The sequence below is a fragment of the Eubalaena glacialis genome, chromosome 3 (assembly GCF_028564815.1).
Source record: "Eubalaena glacialis isolate mEubGla1 chromosome 3, mEubGla1.1.hap2.+ XY, whole genome shotgun sequence".
NCBI lineage: Eukaryota > Metazoa > Chordata > Mammalia > Artiodactyla > Balaenidae > Eubalaena > Eubalaena glacialis.
The window spans coordinates 182,625,658-182,652,414 of NC_083718.1; the positions used below are offsets into that span (position 1 = coordinate 182,625,658).

The 26,757-nt window shown below is 40.5% G+C and overlaps 1 protein-coding gene across 1 annotated transcript in view; it reads left to right on the plus strand.

Annotated features, from left to right (window-relative positions):
- Positions 1–26,757, plus strand: part of FBXO42 (F-box protein 42) — an 84,470-nt gene that overhangs the window by 43,431 nt on the left and 14,282 nt on the right. Inside the window, exons 3-4 of the mRNA XM_061187068.1 lie at positions 2,345–2,461; positions 12,651–12,785. Of these exons, the coding sequence (XP_061043051.1) occupies positions 2,345–2,461; positions 12,651–12,785 (252 nt within the window). The remainder of the gene's footprint in view (positions 1–2,344; positions 2,462–12,650; positions 12,786–26,757) is intronic.

The window sequence follows — 26,757 nt, forward strand, 5'->3', positions numbered from 1 at the left end:
ATCAGTCTTAAAATCTTTTCCTCAAATCAGAGTGATTCTCTGAGGATTAGGGTCCCTGTCATTTGTCCAAAGTCCAACCTAGAAGACTAATAAGGACCAGCTGTGTTGAAACTGCTTGCTGGGCCCTGTGCTCATCTGCTCACAACTGGTAATACTGGTATGCACAGCCTGCTTCTGTTTGCAGAGTTAATGGACTCTTCAGGAGAGATTGGCTCCCTACACTGTGGAAATAGATGGTTTCACCTCTAAAATAGAGGTGGAGGATCACAGACAAGGGGTGGTGATCTAATCAAATATATGAATTTATTCTTAGGTTTTATTTGGCATTCTTATCATTTTGATCTTTCTTTAAGAGAGAAGAACCTTAACCTAGTACTTGCAGTCTTAGGTCTTCTGGGGGAAGTCACTGCCAAGACAGCTTTTTTTCCCCTCAATCATTATGTATCTGTCTTTTATTCATTACTGCCTTACCTCATTTCAACATTTGCAAATCTGTATTACTTCACCAGTGCGTAGTTGGCAGTATGGTCACACATTAAAAATGGGCATGTCTTTTTTTTTTTTTTCTTTTTTTAAACATCTTTATTGGGGTATAATTGCTTTACAATGGTGTGTTAGTTTCTGCTTTATAAGAAAGTGAATCAGCTCTACATATACATATATCCCCATATCTCCTCCCTCTTGTGTCTCCCTCCCACCCTCCCTATCCCACCCCTCTAGGTGGTCACAAAGCACTGAGCTGATCTCCGTTTGCTATGCGGCTGCTTCCCACTAGCTAGCTATTTTACATTTGGTAGGGTATATATGTCCATGCCACTCTCTCACTTCGTCCCAGCTTACCATTCCCATTCCCCGTGTCCTCAAGTCCATTCTCTACATATGCGTCTTTATTCCTCTCCTGCCCCCAGGTTCTTCAGAACGAAAAAATAGCCATGTCTTTTTAATATTCCATTTCTTAACTGTGAGTTCAACCAAGGGATAATGATCATCATTAGAAAACATGTTCTGTGATCCTGCTTAAGGATCCACTAAGGTGGCATAAATTCAAGAATGATACACTCTTTCAAAATACAAATAACTGGGGCTTCCCTGGTGGCGCAGTGGTTAAGAATCCGCCTGCCAATGCAGGGGACACGGGTTCGAGCCCTGGTACAGGAAGATCCCACATGGCGCGGAGCAACTAAGCCCGTGCACCACAACTACTGAGCCTGCGCTCTAGAGCCCGCGAGCCACAACTACTGAGCCCACGTACCACAACTACTGAAGCCCACGCGCCTAGAGCCCGTGCTCCGCAACAAGAGAAGCCACCACAATGAGAAGCCCTTGCACCGCAACGAAGAGTAGCCCCCGCTCACCGCAACTAGAGAAAGCCCACACGCGACAATGAAGACCTAACACAGCCAAAAATAAATAAATAAATTTATTTTTAAAATTATATATGTATATATAAAATTGGTTGTACTCTTCATTCAAAATGTTTCTCTTTGAAATAAGAAAGTAATTTCATGTGTTGGGAAAGCAGACTGTTCCAGAAGTATAAAGCTCTCACTTTTTTAAAAAATAGACTTTACTTTTTTACAGTGGTTTTAAGTTCACAGCAAAATTGAGCAGGTTCGTAGATTTCCCGTATACCCCTGCCCGCAGACAGGCACAGCCTCCCCTACTTTCAACATCCCTCACCAGAGGGGTACATTTCTTACAACTTACGATCATACATTGATACATCATTGTCACCCAAAGTCTGTAGTTTAGATAGGGTGTACATTCTGTGAGTTTGGACATATGTATAATGACATGTATCCAGCATTATAGTAAAAACTCTGATTTTTTTTTTAAAAAAACAGCTTTCCATAGTTATAAATTCATCATTTCATAATCCACTGTCAGCTAATTATTACTCCTTGTTTAAGATGGAGAATACTTGGTTGCCATGGTCTAACCATAGATATTTACTGAACAGCTGTTATATTCCAGAGAATGTTTTACCACACTTTTTCTCACAAAACTAAATTATCTCCCAGCCCCTTTGCTTTGGAGTAAATAGCACCAATTATTTTGATGTGTTGCCTCATGATATGATGTAAAGGGGAGCAGATTTTAAGTGTGAGCTGATTTTGTAACCTTGAGGGAGTCACTTAACCTTGGTAAAATGAAAGGATTAGATCTTCCAGTTTTGAAATTCTGATTGTTTTCTGTCTTTGAATGAAAAAATCAAAGAAATTTGGAGTTCCTCAAAGAAACTTATGTCTTATAAAAGTGATAAGACAATTAATAGATGCAGTTTTAATAATTTGATTTACAAGTGAAGAGTCCAGGCTGAAGCATTTGTTATTTTTGTCTTTAGGTGTAGCCCACCAGTGTTATCATGGTTTCATAAAGGCTGTCCAGGAAGGAAACATTCAGTGGGAGAGTCGGACTTACCCTTATCCTGGAACCCCAATCACTCAGCGGTTCTCACACAGTAAGTATTTACTGTGAAAGCAGATCCCATCCTGCCTGTGGTCGTGTTTCCAAAAGCTACTTTGGAGGCTTGTATTTTGTCTGACTTTTTAATGAAGAAAATGTTAAATAAGGGTTTATATTAATTTTACAATCAGACTTAAGGAAGAGCATGAGCCTAAATATATTGTAGGCACTGTGATATAATTTTATATTCTGCTTTTTCATTGGATTTTTGTAGTATCTCTACTCCAAAGAGGTCAAGGTGTTATGCTTAGGTTTTTAAACATTTGACATCATGTAAAAGGAAAACAAAGGAAAGGCATACATGAGGGTTTTTCTGGGATCCTGCTTAGGGAGTAGCCAGAGCTTAGCACTAATTTTTGCAATAACTTTTTATCTTAACATAGTGTATGTTCAGCAAACACTGAATTTGACTAGGGTCACACAAAAATTTTGAACATGAAGGATATTGATTATAAAATACAAATTTAAGTAGTAAAATTATAAATAAAATGTTTTGGCAAATAGACAATTTAGAGTTTTTTTTTTTTTTAATTATTTATTTATTTATTTATTTTTGGCTGTGTTGGGTCTTTGTTTCTGTGCGAGGGCTTTCTCTAGCTGTGGCGAGCGTGGGCCACTCTTCATCGCGGTGCGCGGGCCTCTCACTATCGCGGCCTCTCTTGTTGCGGAGCACAGGCTCCAGACGCGCAGGCTCAGTAGTTATGGCGCACGGGCTTAGTTGCTCCGCGGCATGTGGGATCTTCCCGGACCAGGGCTCAAACCCGTGTCCCCTGCACTGGCAGGCAGACTCTTAACCACTGCGCCACCAGGGAAGCCCAATTTAGAGTTTTTGACTTCTAGAATTTTTTTTTTTTTTAAGATTTTTAAAAAAAAATAAATTTATTTTATTTATTTATTTTTGGCTGCGTTGGGTCTTCGTTGCTGTGTGCGGGCTTTCTCTAGTTGTGGTGAGCGGGGGCTACTCTTCGTTGTGGTGCGTGGGCTTCTCGTTGCGGAGCACGGGCTCTAGGCACAGAGGCTTCAGTAGTTATGGCACGTCGGCTCAGTAGTTGTGGCTCGAGGGCTCTAGAGTGCAGGCTCAGTAGTTGTGGTGCATGGGCTTAGTTGCTCCACGGCATGTGGGATCTTCCGGACCAGGGCTTGAACCCATGTCCCCAGCATTGGCAGGCGGATTCTTAACCACTGAGCCACCAGGGAAACCCCGACTTTTTCTAGAATTAACTCTCCATTTTAATTGATTTTTGTAGGTGCCATTTTATTCTTTTTTTTTTTTTTTTTTTCGGCTGCACCCCACGCCTTGCAGGATCTTAGCTCCCCCACCAGGGGTTCAACCCAGGCCCTGGCAGTGAGAGCACCGAGTCCTAACCACAGGGCCGCCAGGGAATTCCCGATACCATTTTATTCTATTAGTGATTTATATCCCTCCATCAAAGTGAGACTGAGATGTGATCTATCTTAGGCCACAAAAGCTGTATTTATTAATGGTTTTACATAAAGAAAGTTCATTGAGAGGAGAGGGAAGCCGCTTAGAAAGTTCTCAGAATTGCTGCTTTAGTTATATTACTTCTGTATTCAGAAACCTTCAGGACTTCCCTGGTGGCGCAGTGGTTAAGAATCCGCCTGCCAATGCAGGGAACACAGGTTTGATCCCTGGTCCGGGAAGATCCCACATGCCGTGGAGCAACTAAGCCTGTGGGCCACAGATACTGAGCTTGTGCTGTAGAGCCTGTGAGCCACAGCTACTGAGCCCGTGTGACACAACTACTGAAGCCCGCGCGCCCCCAGCCCATGCTCCGCAACAGGAGGAGCCGCTGCAATGAGAAGCCCGCGCACTGTAACGAAGAGTAGCCCCCACTCACCGCAACTAGAGAAAGGCCGCGCACAGCAACGAAGACCCAACGCAGCTAAAAATAAATTAATTTAAAAAAAAGAAAAAAAGAAACCTTCAGTGTCTATCCAGTGCCTACAAGATAAAAACTTAGTCTTATATTTAAAACCCTCTTTAAGTTGACTTATTTCTAAATTACCACTTCATCTCCCAACTTTTCCCAAGAGCTCTCCTCTTTCAAGTTGTCACTTTGCTGTACTTGATTCTTCCTCTCTAGAGTATTCCCATCCACTTAGCTGAAGCCTGCTTCTCCTTGAAAACTCAGTTGAAGTTCTAGCTCCTTTGGGAAACCTTTTCTCAACTCTCTAGCCCACAGAAAAATTTTTCCTGTTCTGAGCTTATGTCTGGAATACTAATTTGGCACTTAACTCACATTGTCTTTCATTGTTAACTTGTATGTTTGTGTCTTTTTTTTTTTTTTTAAAGCCATATTTTGAACTCTTGAGGGGAAGGAGAGTTATTGGTTATCCATGTTGCGTAAAAATTACCTGCAGACTTAGCAGCTTAAAATAACCTTTATTATCTCACAGTGCTCCTGAGGGTCAAGAATTTGGGAGTGGCTTAGCTGGGAGGTTGTGGCTCAGGGTCTCTCGTGAGCTTGTCGTCAATCTGTCAGCTGGGGCTACAGTCACCTGAGGGCCTGACTGGGGCCCGGTGAATCGGCTTCCAAGCTCACTCAGTAACTGTTGATAGGAGACTCAGTTCCTTACTACATGGACCTCTCCATAGCGCTGCTCACAACTTGCCAGCTGACTTCCCACAAAATGAGTGATCTGAGAGAGAAACAGAGACAGACACTAAGACAGCAGCCAAGGTATCTTTTACACCCTAAATCTCTGAAGTGAATACCATCTTTTCTGTTCTATCCTATAAGTCACACAGGGATTGAACAAGGGTGTAATACCAGGAAGTGAGGATCCTTGGAGGCCTCTTGGTGGTTGACTACCCCAGACCGTATGCTGTACTCTCATATCCAGAGGAGAGTTCAGTAAATAATGATAACTCATCATTGTCTTTGAATTGGATCTAAATAGATCAAAGGAATGGGTCAAACTAGTTGCTGTGATTTCAGTTCTCTCAGGGAGCTATTTTTGTGCTGTTGTAAATCCCCTGGAGCAGTAGATCTCAAAGTGTGATTCCTGGACTTTGGGGGAGGAAGGCATCTATGAGACTCTTTGGGGGATCTGTGAAGTCAGAACTGGCTTCATTTGTTTTAATCTGTGAGTGTGCGGTAGTGAAGAACACAGTGATCACTAGAGTAGTTGAGTTCCCTTACCTTGAGTCATACACAGGCTGCAGCAGTTTTCCCCAGCATTGCTTTGGCACCGTTAGTGCACATGTTGACACAGTGAAAAAAACAATAAATTACTACTTCTACAACTACTACTACTAGTACTCATTATTATTATTATAAAAGTAGTTTTGAAAGAGTCTCAAATGTTTTCAGGAGTCCACAGACCACACTTTGATCTTCACTGCAATAAACTATACATGAGTCCTTGCTGAGAACATTTAATGAAATTACAGGAGGATCCATATTAGGTCCAGTATTTATTGTTGAGGGAGGGGTAACTTCAGTTACCTACAGATGACTGGAATGAGAAGCAAAGACGAGGTTTCTAAAGACAGGACTTTTTTTAGGATGGTGTTTGGAAACAAGTAGTTTTAGAACCCTAAGTGAGGGAAATCAAATGAATCAGGGTAAAATTGAAACTAGAATAGGAAATAGGGGTGAATAATTATCATAGCAACAGTGTGGCTTTCTGATGAGAGGGAAAAAAATATTTTTCAGTTAACTAGCTTTCAAAAAAGAGTATTACCACAAAATAGAGGCAGTTTTTTGAAGGTGAAATAGAAAGGAATAGTACTATGAGTAAGCTCACAGAAGCTCAGAGGTTGGTGGGTTTTGATACTTGTTTTTGCTTAATTTTTTTTTTCATTTCCTTACTTGGTATTTTCATTTCCTTACTTGATATCCAAGAAAAGGTGTCTCATTGTCTTTCTTTGTCTCTTTCGGTCTGTCTCTTTATTATCAGTCTCTACATGCTATCTAACTGGCAAACTGAAGAGGATTATTACAGGGAATGGGCAGTTTTGAAAATAGGTTGAAAACAAGGCATTCCTTTAATTTTTTTCCTTAGCTCCTTCAACTTCCATCTCTGTATTTCTCCCTTTAGCTCTGTTTTATTCCGTATGCCTAACTCATGTTGAGCTTGAGATCCACATTTCCAGTTCGTTGCTCATACTGCCACAGAGATTCACAGATGTTTCATATTTAGTGAGCCAAATGTAGAATTCAGTAGTTTCCCCCCAATTTTCTCCTCTCTCTAATTTAGTTAATGGCATTATCATTCTCTCAATTATACAAGCTTGAAATCTTGGATTAATCCTCAATTCTTCTCCCTCCCTCAACGATAAAAGTCAAATCTTGTTGATTCTGTTCTATCTCTGCAATCTCTCTCATATCTTTCCTTTTACCACCCCCACCATTACTCACACTTATGACTTAATCATTCCATCTTTCCTAAATCTTTTCTTTCTTTCTTTCTTTTTTTTTTGGCCGTGGCATGCGGGATCTTAGTTCCCCAACTAGGGATCGAACCCGTGCCCCCTGCAGTGGAAGCGTGGAGTTTTAACCACTGGACCACCAGGGAAGTCCCCCTAAGTCTTTTCTAAACAATCTTCTTGCCTTTCTTCTCTCTTCATCTGAACCTGGTCTAGACACTTTGCAGCCATCTACAAAACTGGGGACAGTGCCACCTCCTAGGGCATCTGGAAATGTGTAAGGCCATTGTTTATTGTCTTGACTGGAAAGTACTACAAGCAGTTAGTAGGCAAGGACCTACTTGGGTTGCTAAATGTCGTGCAGTGAATGGGATGATCCTGCACGCAAAGAATTGACTTGCTCAAAATGACAGGAGCTCCTGTCGGGAAACACTGCAAATCTGAACCATAAGACCAGCCTTGTCACTCCTCTGCCAAAAAGCCTGAGCCTTTTTGCACTGCATGTAGAAGTTTCCACCCCACCTGGCATTCACCAAGCCTACCTTTTCAGCCTGACTCACTGCTGCATCCTTACACAGCCAGGCTCTACCCACACGAGATTCCTTGTTTGTCTTAAACTTCCCTATCTCATGGCTTTGCTTGGATGCCCTGATTTCATTTTCCCTTCCCCTCCCATTCCTCTTTCGCCCCTAGACTTGTTCGCCCCATGTTAATTGATTGAAAATGTCCTGACCTCTAAAACCCATCTTGGAGACAAAGCCAAAAGCCACCTTCTTTCACACTACTCTCAAATTCCCCACCATGGAGATTAAGCTCTTCTCTTTATCTGCTTATACTCCTTTAATACACGCTTCATACCTTCTTCTTAATGTTTATTACCATCTGTCTTTTACCATAATTATCTGTGTAAGAGAGGCTGCATGCAAAGGAAGAACATTAGACTTGGGAAGCAAATTCCTTGGCTCCTCTAACCCACAATTTCCTCATCTGTAAAATGTGTATGATAAATTCTCTTTATGCCACAGGGTTGCTAGGAAATTTAATTGAGGAAACACTTGTAAAAATATATTTTAACCTGCAAAATTATAGGACGATGATGATGTCTCCTCCACAAGATTGTTGTCTACTTGAGGACAGTCAGGCTCCATGTCTTAGACATCTGTGCACCTTTCACAACACCAGGTTCATAGTTGACATCTATTAATTCTGTGGAATTGTGTAACAAAGATACGAGCGATAGAGCTTCTTTCTTATGTAAAAGTCTGGGACAAAAAAATGCAGGGAAAGTAAAATGAAGCCAGTTCTCCTGGTTATTTGATGAGTGTGTGCATGGCCAATCATGCAATCCTTGATTAAGGTAGAGTGTCCCTTTCAGATTGACATAGGGGTCTGTTGAATCCCCAGCATTATGTTTTGAAAAACCTTTTAGTGTTTAGGCTCCAAATATGGTCAGGTCATTCCATACACTTGCTAATCTTTCTCCTGCAATAGCCAGCAGGCCCAGACTGGATAACCAACCTTTCTTATTCCATAGTTACGTAATTACAGGCCTTATCAAGTATGTCCTGGCTTGTAGATGTGAGACACATGACAGCATAGTCTCTAAGCATGGGATAAATGCCTCAGGACCTTTCCCTGGAGACAAGTGAGGGAACAAGAGAATTTAACCTCTGAAAGTGCAAAAATTAGAGTTCAGTGAACATTAACCTAGTGACCACCAGGCACCATGGAAAATATGAAACAACTGGAAGACCTTGAACTTCAGAGGATTATAATATAGTAGGAAAGTATTCAGAACACTGAGGAACTCTTTGCTTGTTGTGGGTGTAATTGTCCATATTTGACTTGTCTTCGAGTAGGGATTATTAGATTTTTTTTTTTTTAATTTATTTTACTTTTGGCTGTGTTGGGTCTTCGTTTCTGTACGAGGGCTTTCTCTAGTTGCAGCGAGCGGGGGCCACTCTTCATCGCGGTGCGCGGGCCTCTCACTGTCACGGCCTCTCTTGTTGCGGAGCACAGGCTCCAGACGTGCAAGCTCAGTAGTTGTGGCTCATGGGCCCAGTTGCTCTGCGGCATGTGGGATCTTCCCAGACCAGGGCTCAAACCCGTGTCCCCTGCACTGGCAGGCAGATTCTCAACCACTGCGCCACCAGGGAAGCCCGGGATTATTAGATTTTAACTTGAGGTTTGTGACTTGCAATAGTTGTTCGTGGAGCAGTCAAGCACATTTCAGAAAGCTTGAAGAGATCTAGCAGTTGGAATAATCACATTCTCAATGTTATTTCTTAGCAGAGTAGTCATACCGTACTACGAACGGTAACTTGTATAGCACATTCCAGTGGTCTAGATGTTCTGAAAGGAGAATGTTCTGTTTGGGTGGAGAATTTTGGTAAAAGGAAGTATTTACTTGAGCAGTGGTATTTGCTTAAATTCTTAATTTTTTCTGAAAGGCTAATTGAACTTGGGTCCCCAACCCCCACCCAGACCAACATGTACGCATCTTAAATAAAAATAGGCAAACAGAGTTCAGTAGGATGCTTAAAATATTTGAGTGTATTATTGATGGCTGTTTCTCATTCCCATTATATCTGAGTTCTAAACATAGCTGCCTAAATTGACTCCCTTCCTCTCCAAGCTTTGTTGATAATGACTGCTGGATATTGAAACTACAGTGTGTGAAACTTGTCGTTTCAGTCCCATTAGCTTTGCATAGGGTTTGGGCTGTACCTTCCTCTTCCAGAAACCTTTGTTTGCTCAAAGAGAAGCAGGAAAATGCCAATTGCCTTATTTTAGTATAGGATTAAAATACACGTGGTAAGGACCTCATGGGGCCCAGCTGCTGGCTAGGTTTTCAGTCCAAATAGAGAAGAAGAATGTTTGCTACCTCTTTGAAAAATAAAGGCGCTGTGCTTTTTTGCTACATGAAGGAAGCAGCTGCCAAGAGTTGATCTTTGAGGAATAGTGGGACATAAATGAGCTACTGACTCTTTTAGTTATGAAATCATGGATTTGTCTTATTAAACATTGTTATGATGAACATCAGTTAAGGTTTCAGAAGCCAGAGGACATTGCTAATTTCTGTTCTGGGGTTATGGATTATCACGTGGAAGAGAATGTTCTTTTATGCCAGGCACCAGTCAGTTCAATTCAAAATTGCCCCAGTTTGTTGGAGTAGCTAGTTCAAAAAGGTATGTATGAGAAGACCAAGATACCTGAAGCTCACCTCCTTTAGTGGAGATTAAAGTGTGGCTTCAGTAATTATCCTTTTTGTTTGTTTAATGTCATCTAACTTGATCCTTTGTTATTTGCAGTTCTCAACAAACCTGAAACATGAGCAGTGGACTTACATAGGGTTTTACTTCTTTTTTTTTTTCTTCTTCTTTTTCCTTTGGGCCACGCTGCTTGCGTGATTGAACTTGGGCCATGGCAGTGAAAGCACAGAGTCCTAACCACTGGACTGCCAGGGAATTCCCAGGATTTTACTTCTTAATAGACTTTCTTATTGGGATGTTAATTTAAAAACTGATTTAGATATGGATTAGAAGTTATTTTCAAAGGCAAAGAAAGTCAGTAGGAAAAAAAAGGGGGATGGGGGAATTACCTGGCAGTCCAGTGGTGAGGACTTGGTGCTTTCACTGCGGGGGCCCGGGTTCGATCCCTGGTCAGGGAACTAAGATCCCGCAAGCCTCAGGGCACAGCCAAAAAAAAAAAAAGGAAGAAAGTCAGTGGAAAGTGTAAGATCATTTAAACCTTCATATACCATTGTAGCATGTTTGAGTTCTGGGAGTAATTAAGTATTTTGCAGATGTGAGCCTGTTGATGATTCAATGGTATTTCATTTCTTCACATCTCTAGTTTCTTTAATTTCTTTGTTAATTTGAAAAGTCTGTAACTCCGTTATTGCACAGCGTCAGACGTCAGATTTTTTTTTTTTTAATAAACTTTATTTATTTATTTATTTGTGGCTGCTTTGGGTCTTCGTTGCTGTGCGCTGGCTTTCTCTAGTTGCGGCGAGCAGTGACTACTCTTCATTGCGGTGTGCAGGCTTCTCATTACGGTGGCTTCTCTTGTTGCAGAGCACAGGCTCTAGGCGTGCGGTTTAAGTAGTTGTGGCTCAGGGGCTCTAGAGCACAGGCTCAGTAGTTGTGGTGCACGGGCTTAGTTGCTCCGCCGCATGTGGGATCTTCCTGGACCAGGGATCGAACCCGTGTCCCCTGCATTGGCAGGCGGATTTTTAACCACTGTGCCCCCAGGGAAGTCCCAGATGTTTTGGATTTACTCCTTCCACTGGCTGAGATTACTGGGTTTAAGTGGCTGAACACATTGCTTTTATTATCTCTTAACAAATCCAATTTTTGGACTTGGCTTTCCTAGTGTAGAGAGTCCTTAAAGGCCTATCAAGTGGGCTGAGTTAAGAAAAAATAAAAAAGGAGGGTTATTCCCAGAGCTAGTATATATCACAGAGGTAATTATAGCAGTGGTGTTTCCCTTTTTCTGAACTTGAATAAGTGGTGCCAGAGTTCAGAAGAGATCTTAGAAACAGTGGTGTGCTAAACTGAACAAGACCTACAGATAAACTGGATGATCACTGAAGCCATGCACTAGTGGGTTGAATCTCTGAATTTCTTTTCCCTTTCCCCTTTCTTTTATGTGACGTTTAACTGTTTTAGCCTAGTTTCACATTGAGAGGTCTGTTTTTCCCAGTGGTATGCATGAAATGAAGTTTTGCTCAGCCCTTTTCCTGAAATACAAGATGGTAAATGCAGGACTGGAAGGAGCATGGTCATCTTTTGCAAAGGGTAGAGGCTGAATGAACTTTCCACTGAGAAGCAAGGTGGCAGAGCTTAGCTTCCATGTCTCTTGTCTAGACTCTGGCTCTGGTCTTTCTGGTTTTAGGGGAACAGCCCCTCTCACAGTCATTGACTCTTTTCTTTGGAATAGTGCCCATTGGTGAGGTGTATATAATCACCTAATTAAAAAGGCTTTTCTTAGAGACCTTGGTGCTTTTTAACTGTTACTTACTGCATTGGTTTTCTATTCAGCACCAACCAGTCGGCCTTGGTGGCTTTTGGATACACACCTAGGAGCTTAATGACTTTCATGTTTTTTCTCTCAGTTGTTTGGGGACCATACTACTTCTGAGATCGCCAAGCTACATTGGTTCTGTATGTGTGGTTATTTTATGGCATTGATTAAAATTGTTTTCTTTTCTTTTGAAATTTTAAATTTTATTTTTTTATTTATTTATACATACAGCAGGTTCTTAAAATTGTTTTCTGTCATTCTCTTTCATATAAAGTCTTGTTATTGTTTTGTGCCTCATGTTTCATTTGAAAGCAAAAGCAATAAGAGGAGGACGGGTGGAGAGAAATGGGAGGACAGAGTACTTCTGTTAGCGCTGACTATCTTCGCCTAGCCCTAGATGATAATGATGCAGATTTAGATTAATTATGCAGCTGTGCTGAAATTTCACTCATTGAACACCCTTAATCTGAATTCTTGTGTTCTCTTGCTAGAATTATACTGTCTTATTTAATGATATCATTGTCAGTTTGCTTAGTGTGCTCAGAAATAACATAACGTTTCCATAGCTTTTCTCTGGTCCTTATTTTAAAGGTTAATATGATATTGATCAACCTGAAGACAGGAGACTGGTTATAGAAAGGTTGATACCTGGGAACAACTGCAGAATGTGTGAAATAATTGATCTTTGAAAGATGTGGGCTATAGTTAAGGTTTAGAGTGGCTTCAGAATTAGACATCAGTTATTCATTTATTGTTTTCTTTCTAGGTGCATGCTATTACGATGCTAATCAGTCTATGTATGTGTTTGGAGGCTGTACCCAGAGCAGCTGCAATGCTGCCTTCAATGACCTCTGGAGACTTGACCTAAATAGCAAAGAGTGGATCCGACCTTTGGCTTCAGGTAAGAGAGAAAATGCTGATCTTTGCTTCCTTATCAGGTAACTCCCTTTGTGTGGAAACTCTACCTGATCCTTTAGGTGTTGGTCTCAAGAACAGATTACTGGGGCCCCAGATCCTTTGTCAAATCTGCTTGTAAATGCTAAGAGTAATATGCTTGTGTAAGGTCTTTGAATTTTTTTTTAATTATACTTTATCATTAGTGTTGGTACCCTGCCAAAATTGCTATACTACTGTGTGAATTCATTTGTGTGGTTTTCTGAAGTAATTGTACAGGTGTGATATGTTCTTTGGTATGAAGTTGAAGTAAGAACAGAAGCACAGCCGTGAGAAGTGTAGTTGACTGACGGAAGCTATTGTCCCAGGGCTAAGATCTCTGAATATCTTGTTGTTGCCAGCTCAGGTATTTGGGGTGTGTATGGAACATGCCTCTGCTGGTTACTTTTAACAACTCAGGAGTGTGGGAAGATTCCACAGTAGGTACATTCCTGCACAGTCCCACTATGCCAGAATTCTGGCAGAAAGAAACTAGATTATTTTCTCTTTTGACCTAACCTTTCTTGGGGAAGAAACACACACACACAAATCGTTTTTGCACTCACGAGGCGGGACAGTTTGAAAAGGCACAGTTATAAGATTGGAGGGGCTGGTGTGATGGAGAAATAGAGTCCACTGAGTATAAAGTATTCTGCTAGATTTGTTGGCAAGCTCTTTCCAAACATTCTTCATTGGCTTTTCAAGGTTGGAATTCACTCTAGGACTATGGAGACTTGGGTATCCCTTGGGCAGATTCCATACTTATTTAGGTCTTGATTTACTTTGATTACTAAACGGAAGACAACATGGTGTATTAGAAAGGTCACTGGACTAAGAGTGAGGAGACATGAGTTTCATTTCCTGGCAAAATCACCAGTTCTCCATGTAACTATGAACAAGTTACCATATCTTTCTGGGAGAAATATGGAGGAGGAGCAGAAGATTCTGTTTTTAAATGGGTCGGGAAAGCTGGTTTATGTTTCGTTTATTTCTGTAATGACTACTGTGAATGTCTAGGCCAGGGGCTTAAAATCATTTCATGAGAAGAAGCTACATTTTGCTTCCCCAAAGCTGTAAGTTCCTGTTTCTTTCCTCTGCAATAGGCAAATATAGGAGGGAGGAGCATACTGACAGTGGATAGTCACAAGTGGGGCTGGGTTTTGTACACATGAAATTCTTTTAAATTATTGGAAAGATAAAGAGATGTTAATCATTAAAATTTTTTGAAGATTAGTAGTATTTTAGAGCCTTCAGAATTTTGTACTTGGAGCATTTCCTTTTCTAGCACTTCGTCCTTTATTGTACTTAATGCAATATTGATTAAAATTTAGAATCACAGATTCTAAAATGCAGAGGGTCTTTTTGGCCTAAACATCCTACTGCCATTGTCCTTGTTGTCCAGGCCCCATTTCAGAGTAGCTTTGATGTTCCAGTCACAAAATACAAATACTGCCTTCCTCTGTTTTGTAACCAAGCTTTATGCCTTTGATAATTTGGCATGGGTGTTGCTCTTTCTTGTAGACGTGGAGCTCTGGACCTTCATAGCCTGTTGGCATCTACTTTGCTTATTTTTCCTTATTTCTCCCTATAAGATAGACATGGGATGTTTTGTTGTTGTTGTTAACTACTAAGTTTAAAGGCAGTGCTTTGAAATCCCCAAGGTAGAAGTATCAGAGAAATAACTGACTTTGTAATTCAGATTCTACAACGGATCTGAATTTTTTTTGTTATTATTATTTATTTATTTTTTAGCTGGGTCGGGTCTTAGTTGCAGCACGTGGGATCTTTTCATTGCGGTGCAGTATCTTTGTTGTGGTGCACAGGCTTCTCTCTAGTTGTGGCGCACAGGCTTCTCTCTAGTTGTGGTGCGCAGGCTCCAGAGTGCACAGTCTCTCTAGTTGCGGCACGGGCTTAGTAGGCCTGCGGCATGTGGGATCTTAGTTCCACGACCAGGGATCGAAACAGCGTCCCCTGCACTGCAAGATGGATTCTTAACCACTGCACCACCAGGGAAGTCCCCGGGATATGAATTTTTAAAACATACAATGTTACCCAAGTCTTAAGTTTCTCAATAAAGAAAAAAATCGCCATTAAAAAAAAAAAAACAATGTTAGACTGTTCCCTTTTATAAAACATATTAGCTCCTGAATGTTTAAAAGTAATTTTCTAACAAAATGTCTCAAAGAATCTAGTTTTTGCTTCACTCTAATCTACAATTAGAGCCTAGTTTTAGAGGGGGGGAAACTGAGCTTCTTGAATGTCTACTTTAAAAAAAAAACAACACAGTAATTTAATAAAGAGTCCTATGAGATTCTCATTTAGGCAGAAATCCCATGGGAAGATTGCCTGGGGAAATGTTTCTATATGCTGTCATGAGTGGCAACCACAATTACTTCCTAACTGAAACATCAGTGAGTCTTTCTGAATAAAACACAATTGTTGGTATGTCTTGGTGTGCCTGACTCACCCATTTTAGTGCATGGTGGTGGGTAAGTTAGATGGTAGCTGAGGGGAGGGTGCTACCCCCACCCTTTGGTACCAGATGTGACGTCTTCTAGCATTTGAGTATTTGCCAGTGATGGGTATGTAGGGTGATAGTTTTAACAGTGGTCAGTCTTCAAAAGTGTAGCTCTTTGGAAAAGAGCATCAAAAAACAGTGGAACAGTTTGGGTTAGGAGCAGAATCTTGATAAAGAATGCTACTGTATCAGGTATCTTTTTACATGTGTATTTGGTTTTATTGCAGATGAGACTGGAGCATCTCATTTTAGTTGGTGTCTTAGCACAGGCTGCCATAACAAAATACCAAAGTCTGGGGGGCTTTAACAACAGAAACTTATTTCTCACAATTCTGGAGGCTAGGAGTCTGAGATCAGGGTGCTGGTGAAGGCTCTATTCCTGGCTTTCAGAGAGCTAGTGAGCTTGCTGTGTCCTTACACGGCAGAGAGTGAGTTCTGGTATCTCTTCCTCTTTTTATAAGAGTATCTAAACCTAATTATCTCCCAAAGCTCCCGTCTCTATATGCCATCACACTGAGATTAGGACTTCAACATATGAATTTTGGGAGGACAGAATTCAGTCCATAGCAGTTGGAATTAATGTGATTTGCCAATGAAACCTTGTCTTGTATTCCTTTTGAAATGATAGAAGGAGGGAGCATCTGGAGGGAGTATGGTGGTGATGAGTGCTGGAATGACAGCTCTTACAGTTGAGAGAGACCTACAGTACTTCTCTGACATTTTGGAGTTATGTGAGTTACCGCCTCCTCCCTTTTACATGAGGGTAGGTGACCCCTACCCTCATGGAGCTTATACTGTAATGGGGAAGAAAAAAAAACAGTTATGAAGGAAGTGAGGAATGAGATACAGAATAAGAGGGGGAGAGCTACTTTAAACAGAAGACGACCTTTTTTGCTGAGATATGAAAGATGCAGAGTGGAAGGAAGTGATAATGGCATTTACAAAGAAGAGGACATATTGGAGGAACTGAAAACAGAGCTTTGTGAATGTAGCATAATGAGCAAGGGGTAGAGTGGCACAGATGGAGTTGAGGTGTAGACGGGAGCCAAATCATTCACAGACCATAGTCTGTGAGATTTTGAGATTTTAAGCAAAGGAATATTATGATCCTATTTACATTTTAAGGAACACTTTTGCTGCTATTTAGGAAATGGATTAAAGAAGGCAAGAAAATAAAGCAGAGAGAACAGGTAGGAAGCTATCAGAATAGTACAGGTGAGAGACTGTGATGGCTTGGACTAGAGTCCTAACAGTGGAGATAAAGAGAAGTGAATGAATTTGAGCTGAATTTTTGTGTTGAAAATGATGGGACTTCTTGATGGATTGGATATGGGAGGGTGAGAGGGTCAGTCAAGGCTAACTTACGTTTCAGGTTTGTTCACTTAGGTAGCTAGTGGGGCCATTTGCTGAAATGGAGAAGAAACATTTGGAAGAGGTTTCTTTTTTTTTTTTACCTCTTTAAACATTTAAGTGGTGGTATCAAGTAATTAGTTGTTATGGGGAGTTTGGCATTTAAAATAGAGGGCTTGACTTTCCTGAAATGACAGTACAGTCCTTTTGCTTAGTTAATTCTTCTCTCATCCTTCATTTGTTCATTCAGCAAATATTTATGGATTGCCTACTCTGTGCCTGGTATTGTTTTAGATGCTGGGGATACCTGACTGAATAAAACAGACAAAAAATCCTACTGGAGATTAAATTCAAATGAGGGAAGACATATTTAAAATGACAAGTACAGGGCTTCCCTGGTGGCGCAGTGGTTAAGAATCCGCCTGCCAATGCAGGGGACACGGGTTCGTGCCCTGGTCCAGGAGGATCCCACATGCCGCAGAGCAACTAAGCCCGTGCGCCACAACTACTGAGCCCGTGTGCCACAACTACTGGAGCCCGTGTGCCCCAACTACTGAAGCCCGCACGCCTAGAGCCCGTGCTTCACAACAAGAGAAGCCACTGCAACGAGAAGCCCTCGCACCACAAAGAAGAGTAGCCCCCACTTGCCGAAACTAGAGAAAGCCCACGTGCAGCAACAAAGACCCAACGCAGCCAAAAATAAATAAAAATAAAAATAAGTAGATTTTAAAAATAAAATAAAATGACAAGTACCTAACATAATATATTAGAAGATGATTAATGCTATTGAAGCAAAACTATAGCATAGTAAAGGGGATGAGGAATAGGGGAGATTATAACTAGGGGGATCACGGTAGACCTCATGGAGAAGGTGACATCAGAACAAAGACCTGACGGGTACAAGAAGTGAACCATGTGGATATCTAAGGAAAGAACATTCCAAAGAATAACCAGTGCAAGGGTTCAGAGGTGGGAGTGTGCTTGGGACAGTCAAGGGATAATGAGAATCTTGTGTGGCTGGAACAGAGTGAACAAAGGAGACTGTACTAGGAGAGGTTGGACAAATAATGGAGGAGAGGGTGTCCTACATATAAGGCTTTCTGGCTGTTATAAGGACTTCGTGGACTTTGTCATATTCTTTGAGTGAAATGGCTGATGATTTAGGTTGCTGAGAAGACTGTCAGAGGGCAAGTGTAGAAGCGAGGAGATCAGTTAAGAAATGGTAGCAATAGTCTAGGCAAGAAATGATGGTGATTTGGACTAGGGTGTTAGCAGAAAGATAAAAATTGGATGCACTGGATAGAGCCCACGGTTTGGATATGGAGTGTGAAAGAGAAAGAGGAGTCAAGGATGGCTGTAAAGATTTTTAGCCTGGGCACTTGAAGGAATAGAGTTGCCATTCACTGAGATGAGTAAGACTGTGGGTAGCCAGGGTTGGCAAAGTGCAGGAGAGATGAGAGATTCAGTTTGAAGCATGTTAAGTTTGAAATGCACATTAGGACATCCAGGTAGAAAAAGGTATGTGTCTGGAGTTCAGGGGAGAAATGCAGGCTAGAGATTTTTGTCTAGATAGCCAAATGGGAGTCATGTAGATGGATTTAAAGCCGTGAGACTGGATGAGATTACCAAGGGAGTAAGTGAAGATAGAGAGGCTAAGTCTGGGAGACTCCACCATTTGGAAATCAGGGAGGAGGGGGAAATGACAAAACACTAGAAAAAGAGCAAGGTTGCGGGGGAGGGGGGGCAGTGGTATGAGAAAACCAGGGGAATGTGGCATCTTGGAAGCTACCATACTTGCACGTGTTTCCAGAAGAGGAGGAAATAGTCAACCATGTCATATGCAGCTAAGAGGTCAAGTCATATAATGACTGAGAACTGACTATGAATTTAATAAAGAGTATTTTCAATGAGAGGTAAGGATGAAGCCTACTTGGAATGGTTTTAAGAGAATGGAAAGAGAGGAGTTGAAGATAGTAAGTATGAACAATACATTAATTTTTTTAAAAGAGTGTTACTATAAAGGAGAGCAGGGAAGTGAGGTGCTAAGTAGAGATGAATGTAGAATTGAGAGTTGTTTTTTTTTTTTTAAGATGGCAGATACAGCATGTTTATTTGCTGATGGGAATGATCTTCTAGAGGGAGGAATTGATTTGGATCAAGAGGAAGAATTAATTGCTAGGACAGTGTCTTCAAATAGTGACAAAGGCAGAATCTACTATACAGGTGGAGGGCTTGACTGTGGATAGGAACATTGACCCTTTATCCAAAGGAACAAGAAGGAATATCAGGTTACGGATGCTGGTGGATGGGTAGATGTGGGAACTGGTGGAAGTTCTCTACTGATTGCTTCATCACTCAGATAAAATAATTAAGAATGGAACAGAACAGAAGCCCTTGGGAATCCTGGCTGGTGATTATGAATGTACAGTTATATTCATTGTAGTCTTTGCCAGGCGGTTCTAGGAAGTTGAATGTTTCGACTTTCGGTATTGTACTAAGGTAACACCTTCACTCTTAGTCAGTTTTGTTTGACTCAGCCTGTGTTCACTTCCCAAAGCAAATGAGCAGTTCTTAGGACAGGTACTTCAAAAGACTAATGTTTGAACCACTCTTTCTAAAATACCCTTTATTCAAACCGAGGCTAATTTTGGTATCTGTTTAATATATAATGTCATAAGTCACAGCCTTTTTTGGTTACTTTAAATCAAGGTAGAAATTTTCAAGTAGAAATTTTTACATTTAATATTGGACTGTTGTTCTGATTTTTAAAACTTATTAAACATTAGCTCACACCCATTTACAAAAGGGGAACAAATTTCAGTTTTAAAACTCTCCATAGTTATGAGAGTCTATAAATTTTGGGAGAGCCTATAAATGTTAGGTAAAGATTTAAAGCTTAGCCTGTCAACTCTAGTCCTGGAGCACAGTTGATTTTCCTACCACATTCTCCCCATAGAATCTTCTTTCCCAAGGATTTTTTTTTTCCCCTTTCTAGTTTCTTCCCTTTTAGTCACGCGTGGAGTTCCAAGTGATGGGTTGTGGTTCAGGCCCTTTGTTTTAGAAAAACATATCAAGGTCCGAGATACACGTACTAGATGCCTGTTCTAATCTTGGCCTTGCTACTTCTGAGCTACTTGCTTTTGAAGTTAATCACGTCTGCATTTTCTGGGCCTTGATTTCCTTCACTGTATAAAGAGGAAAAGATAAGTCCACTGTTCCTAAAACTACACAGCAAATCACCTGGAAAACTTACTAAAAATATAGATTCCTCAGCCTCATAACAGTCACTCACCTGTTCTCAAGGGATTGGGGATAGAGTGGTGGATCTGCATTTTAAAAAAGAAAATGTCCCAGTTGATTCTAAACCTAGCTAAATTTGGAAACCCTGGATCGCTGCGAAATCTTCTTGCTTTCTTATTGTGCAAACTGTGACCTCACTTTGTTGTCACAGTCTATTAGGTGGGTGTGTGCCAAACTGGACTCCCTAACTGTTGTTAAGAATGGCCGCTCTGTGCTCTCTTAGCTGCTTCTTTGTAGAACTAGCTACCTGTTACCCTAGTTAGGAATAACCTACTTTCTGAGGAAATGATTATGGAGAAAGGTTTTGGGTGTTGGTTGCCCCAGACTCTTCATACATACTACCTAACTTTCAAACCAACCCAACTAGGTTGGCACTGCTATTATCCCCATTTTGCAGGTGAGGAAACTGAAGCTCAGAGAATCACCTAATAATTTACCTAAGATCACACAGCCAATAAGTGACGGAGCAGTGATTGAAACGCAAGATTTTGTCTCTAAAGTCTGTTTTTTTCTACTATGACATGCTGTGAGTAGTTTTATTTTATTCTATAGTTTGCTAGTTTCACATTATCAATTTTACTTTTTAAATGGACTTTTAAATTTTAGAATAGAACAGAGTTCCCACAACCAGTTTTCTGTGTTAACATCTAGTCATAATAGTACATTTATGACAATTAGTGAACCAATATTGATACATTATTATTAACTAAAGTCCATACTTTATTCACATTTCCTTATTTTTTTATTCTGATGTCCTTTTTCTGTTCCAAGATCTCATCCAGGACACATTACATTTAGTCTTCATGTCTCCTTAGGTTCCTCTTGGCTATGACAGTTTCCCAGACTTCCTTGTTTGTTGATCTTGACGGTTTTAGGGGTATTTTGTGGACTGTCATTCAGTTGTGGTTTGTCTGATGTTTTTCGTATGGTTAGACTAGAGTTATGGATTTGGGGGACAAAGACCATCGTGGTATATAGTGCCCTTTTCATCACATCCCATCAAGGGTACATACTGTCAACATGATTTATCACTGTTGATGTCAACCTTATCACCTGGCTGAGATAGTGTTTATTAGATTTCTCCACTATAATAATTATTCTTTTTTTTCCCCTCCTTTTAAAATTCTTTTTTAAAGTTTATTTTCCTGTGATTCTCTTTTCTTTATTTATAGTTGCCCTTGGTCCTAGACATTCAATTTGAGGGGGAATAACTAAGCTATCTGGCCATTATGTCTATCATCAGAGTCAGGAAAGAATGATGAGCAGAGGGTATGTCAGCAAAGAAACCTTTTCGCAGCTTAGAGAATTTTAAAGTATCAACATGATTTGCCATTTTAAATTTTTTGGTGGGAAGCAGGAGGATGCTGAAGACAGAATCTCTCTTTTATTATGACTTAACCCAATCAAGATCCTTCCAGCTATCCAGAGTCAGAAGCTCTGTTGGAAATAATTTTGTTTCCTTAGGACCATTCCCCAAGAGAAAAATCACATCTTACAAAATCACTGAGTAATCCTGCAGAAAGTCTACTTTTGGAGTCAGGGGCAGGAAAAAGAAAGAGTATTGGTCATATCAGATGTTTATAGGAAGGCCAGAATATCCTCAGAAGCTGAAAAGTGCTGGAACTATCCAGAAATAACTGCCCAGAGTGTCACTGTTTCTCTTCTGTGTAAATGATACCTTAAAAATGATACTCATAGGGTTCTTGGATCCATTGATGAAGCTTTCTGTTCTGTGTCTAGTGGAAAAGCTTACTCTTAGGTTTTCTACTGCCCTTTCCTGAGCCTGTGGTAATATCACCCGGAAAGAAGGGAGTCTGGGACTGATACCTGGCACCAGGTATAACCAAAACAGCTGACAGAAAAATCTGTTCTGGAGAAGATCACCCAGTCCTTCCCTTGCCTTAGGTCCCAAATGTCAATGCTGACATTGAAATAGCTGGATGTGGAATTTTTTTAGAATGAAATGTATTAGTGTACTTACAGGCATTAGATTCTGCTTTTTAGCGTTGTTTTGCATCTAAACACTTTGTACATTTTTTTTTAAATCACCATTATATGTAAATGTGTTCTGAGAATACCTGTCTATGGAGAAGGGGGAGAAATGGATGCTTATCAACTGGTAAATATTGGACTGTGTAGCAAGAGGACACTGTCGCATGCCTTTCAAATACACTTCAAGCTTCTCTTCTCTGTCTTAAAAGCAAATCACTGATCTCAGTGTTTTAGTATTTTCTTTGTGAAGGAGAAGTCCCAATTCGTTCTTACCTACAGATCTTTTCTTGATTACCAGATGTATTGATTACCAAAATGTATTAAAATCTGTCCTTAGTTTATCTCTTCCATGTTGGAAATTCTATATCCTTTAACTTTATTCATTTGGTCCAACTCATGAGCCTTTCCTGTCCTTTCTTAAAACCTTCTAATTTTTTTTTTCTTATTTTAGATAGAAGTTCAGAGTGTCATTGAGAATAAGCAGTGACTTTCCTTAGAATTCTGAGCTTTCATATCTACACGTGTGTTCATGTCTGCCTACTATCTTGACAAGCAATTTTTGGTTGCTCTTGGATTCCTTGTGCAGTAAAACTCTCAGACCATCTAGTGTTTCTGTTTATTGTCAGGTATCCACATAATTCCCTACCCCACACCCCACCCCAGGCAAGAGCACTTCATGTTTTATGACCACAATAAACTTCATTTTGTATGATTTATTAATGTTGTGTCCTGAATGAAATTTTAGAAAGCTAGTGCTGTATGGGGGAACACAAAAGGTATTGTCCTTGTGTTATTTCTAACTTCTCCTTCCCCATGAATGACCCTGTTGGTTTCTAGTACACTCAGCAGTACAGTGTACCAACTCGTGCCCAGTGCACGTTGTTTGGCTGTTTACAATCCAGGATCAGGCCAGTTTCTCAAGTTTTCCAACTCTCTTAACCTTGAGGAGATTTTGTAAAGAATCTACAGGGTGCTCTTCCCAGGTGGGTGAGAGTTGTGCTTGGTCATTTATTAACTTAAGAATATCAGCCTGAATTCTGGGAAACTACTTTATCCTTTCAAAGCTCAGAAGCTACCTCTCATCTCTTCTTTGGGAGATGAACTCTTGAACTATACTTTAATTGACTCTACTTATCAAACAAGTAGTACCCCTGATTATTTTCTCTTTTCCATAGTTCTCTTGAAAGTGATTATGGGCTATGGATTTTACATGTGGTTTGTTGGCGTTTACACTGTGTTCCTTTCTTGCTTTCTCTTCCCATTTTAGTAAGCTTTCTGAAATCCCATTGCCCAGTCTTGAAATGTTTGTTGCTCTTTGATTTATACGTATATATGAGTTATAGAGTGGTTAGATATTAAATGAGGGATGTGTTCTTAAAGACCTCACATAATGAATTTTAATTCTGACGATGGATTGCTGGTATTTCTGTTTACTGGTGAGAGTAGTGGGTGATGCCATGTGACAACAGTGTAACATGGTTTAACATTAGCTTTGGCATTAGCCATTTTTTCTTTCTTAACAATAAATTTATTAAGACAGTTTACATATAGGAAAATGAACAAATCTTAAGTGTATAACTCAAAGACTTTTTTACATATGTATACAGCCATGTGATGATCACCTAGATCAAGATACAAAATACTGCTATCACTTCAGAAAGCTCCCTTGTGCCCCTTTCCTGTCAGTACCACTCCCCACAGAGGTAACCACTGTTCTGACTTCCAAGAGATTTTTTTGAGATTCATCTTGGGTTTTTTTTAAGATTCATCCATGTGGTTGCATCTATCAGTGGTTTATTCCTTTTCATTGCTGTGAGTATTCCATAACATGAATATACCACTTTTTTTTTAACCCATTCTCCTGTTCATGGATACTTGGGTTATTTCCACTTTGAATATAGCTGCAGTCAACATTCTTACATAAATTTGTTTGTGGACATATGCACTCATTTCTTACTTAAGACCTACTTGTCAACTTTAAAGAATATTCTAGGGGGCTTCCCTGGTGGCGCAGTGGTTAAGAACCCGCTTGCCAATGCAGGGGACACGGGTTCGAGCCCTGGTCCGGGAGGATCCCACGTGCCACGGAGCAACTAAGCCTGAGCGCCACAACTACTGAGCCTGAGCTCTAGAGCCCACGAGCCACAGCTACTGAGCCCGTGCACCACAACTACTGAAGCCCACGCGCCTAGAGCCCGTGCTCCGCAACAGGAGAAGCCACCGCAATGAGAAGCCTGCGCACCACAACGAAGAGTAGCCCCCGCCTGCCTCAACTAGGGAAAGCCCACGTGCAGCAACAAAGACCCAACGCAGCCAAAAATAAATAAATAAATAAAAATATTCTAGACACACTAAGTACCCAGAGAGTTCTCTCCTCACTTAGTCTTGCTCTAAGTAGGAGGATATGATGATATAACTAAGTATTTTAGAGGTTTGAAGAGAAAAGACCACTCAGCTAGTAATTAAAGGTACACTCATCATTAGGGCCTCATGACCTAAAGTGATGGGAGGAAGGCTAGTTGGTGGTAGTACCATTAAGAGCATGGTTTTTGTGCCGAGCACACACAGGTTTGCATCTGATCTCTTCAGGCTAAGGTTGCTTAGTAACTGGATGACCTTAGACAGGTTGTTTAACATTTCATTTGCCTCACCTATAAGGTAGACATGGTAATACCTACATTTCATAGTTTTTGTTCAGATTATATACAATACACCTTTATATATATACTGAAGTCCTAGCCAAGGAGTGTAGAGAATGGTCATAAGTTATCCTCGAGTTCCCAAAGCTTGCAAAGTGCATTCATTCCTTTGTTTGTTCATTTTCATGCCTTTATTTATTGAGTATTTATGCCCAGTGCTGTTCTAAGTACTGCAGATATAGATGTGAACAAGCAGCAAGATCTATAAGACAATAAACAAATCAATACAAAGAAAATATAAAGAACTAAGAAGAAAATAACTGGTGGTGCAAGAAAGTAGATGGAGGTGTTTAAATAAGTTATAAAATGTATATAGAGCCAGAACTTATATGGATGGATAGGTTTTTAAAGGAAATATGATGTATGAGGAGAAAAGTAGTAAACTAATGAAATAGGATTCTGTTCACAATTTGTTACCTTTTTTTTTTTTTTGGCCCCGCGGTGTGGCTTGCGAGATCTTAGTTCCCCAACCAGGGATCTAACCCGGGCCCTGGCAGTGAAAGCGCCAAGTCCTAACCACTGGACTGCCACAGAATTCCCTGTTACAATTTATTTTTAAGACTAGTTGTTTTTATTAAGATTATGTGATTTTGCTTAAAATAACTCTGACATATTTGAATCTCCATCTCTATTTTTTTGTTTTCATAGTAGGAAGGCACCCAGGGCCCAGATACCATAGCAGTAATCGCTATGAGGAAGGCATAGGATGTTACTTAAGTGACTACTTTTAATTCTTTGTTGAGTTAGCTCCTTCCTGCTTCATGGACCCCGTTCCTGGTTAATCTTCTTTATGAGTTGGTGGTTTCTCCTTGTCTCCTCTAGCCCTATGCAATCCTGGAACAGCCTGGATCTGTGGTGGTCTCGGGAGATGTGAATGAGAGCAGAGCCAGTGGGTTCCCCTAGGAAAGGAAGGAATCCTTTCTGTTTATTTATAAAGTTCAGATCCTGGGATTTTTCCAGAATACATGCTTTTCTAAGGTGGGTACAGATTCTCTCCTGGTGGAGAGAAGAGTGGGGAAATTTGCATAGCACAAATCTGGGTAAACTTTAGTCCTCTAAGGAAGAGAATAAATAAGGTTATACCATATTTCAGTTTACTTCTCTCCTGCCTGACTAGGATTTTCCTGTTTTGTTACCAGGCCAGAAACTTTATGACTAGTAACATTGTTTTCACTTCTAAACAGAGCCACTTAAAAGGGCACCCCGGGGGCACCCCCACCACCCTGAGAACTGCAATTAACAAATTACCAGATTAAACTCAGACTCTGGACCTCATCTCCTTCCCCAGAAATTGAATCAGAAGACTACTTAAAATGGTAACAAGGAACTGTTACTGGTTTTCATGTTGTTAGTTTTCAACTGATAAGTGCTGCCCTATTTATCAAGTGGTCTTTCATGTGGGTTTGTTTAGAAGAGAAAACAGTGCCAACGGGGAATTTCTTTTTGTTCATGCCTATGGCCTATATAGTTATACAGGATCTAAAAGTTTCTCATGCCCATTACAAAAGTTCCTCTTGTTTTGGATGTTCTGTAAATGACCCAGGGAGTGATGTTTTTAAAGATATGGGTATAATTGTAATAATGAAAATGTGTGCCCTGAAGCCTGAGATCCAGACAAGCTTTGTCTAATATTAGTGAGTTGTTTTGATATCAATCAGTAACTTTCTGACCATGTTGCAACTGAGGAAAAAAATAGGAAAAGGAAAAAAAAAAAAAAATTGGAGTGTGAGGGGAACACCTAAAGAAGTGTTTGGCCTTTCCCCTGCTGAAAGGCACACTGATACCTCCAGGGTAGGTTGTGATTAACTGGAGCCAGGTCTCATCCCAGCCCACAAGGGATCCATAACCATTTGGCTTCCTTGGATGGGTTCAGTTCTGCAAACATTTTCATGAGAAATAGTTCCTGTTCTCTAGGATAATATAATAATATAATCTTATTGGGAGATTCTAAATGGATAATTTCAGCAGTGTACTAAATGCTCAGATTGAGGTTAGATAAAGGATGTCCCTCTCCATTCACCCCTCCCTCCCCTAGGAGGGTCTTTAGCCCAGCATGGGAAGGAATGTGCTGGTCTGGAAGA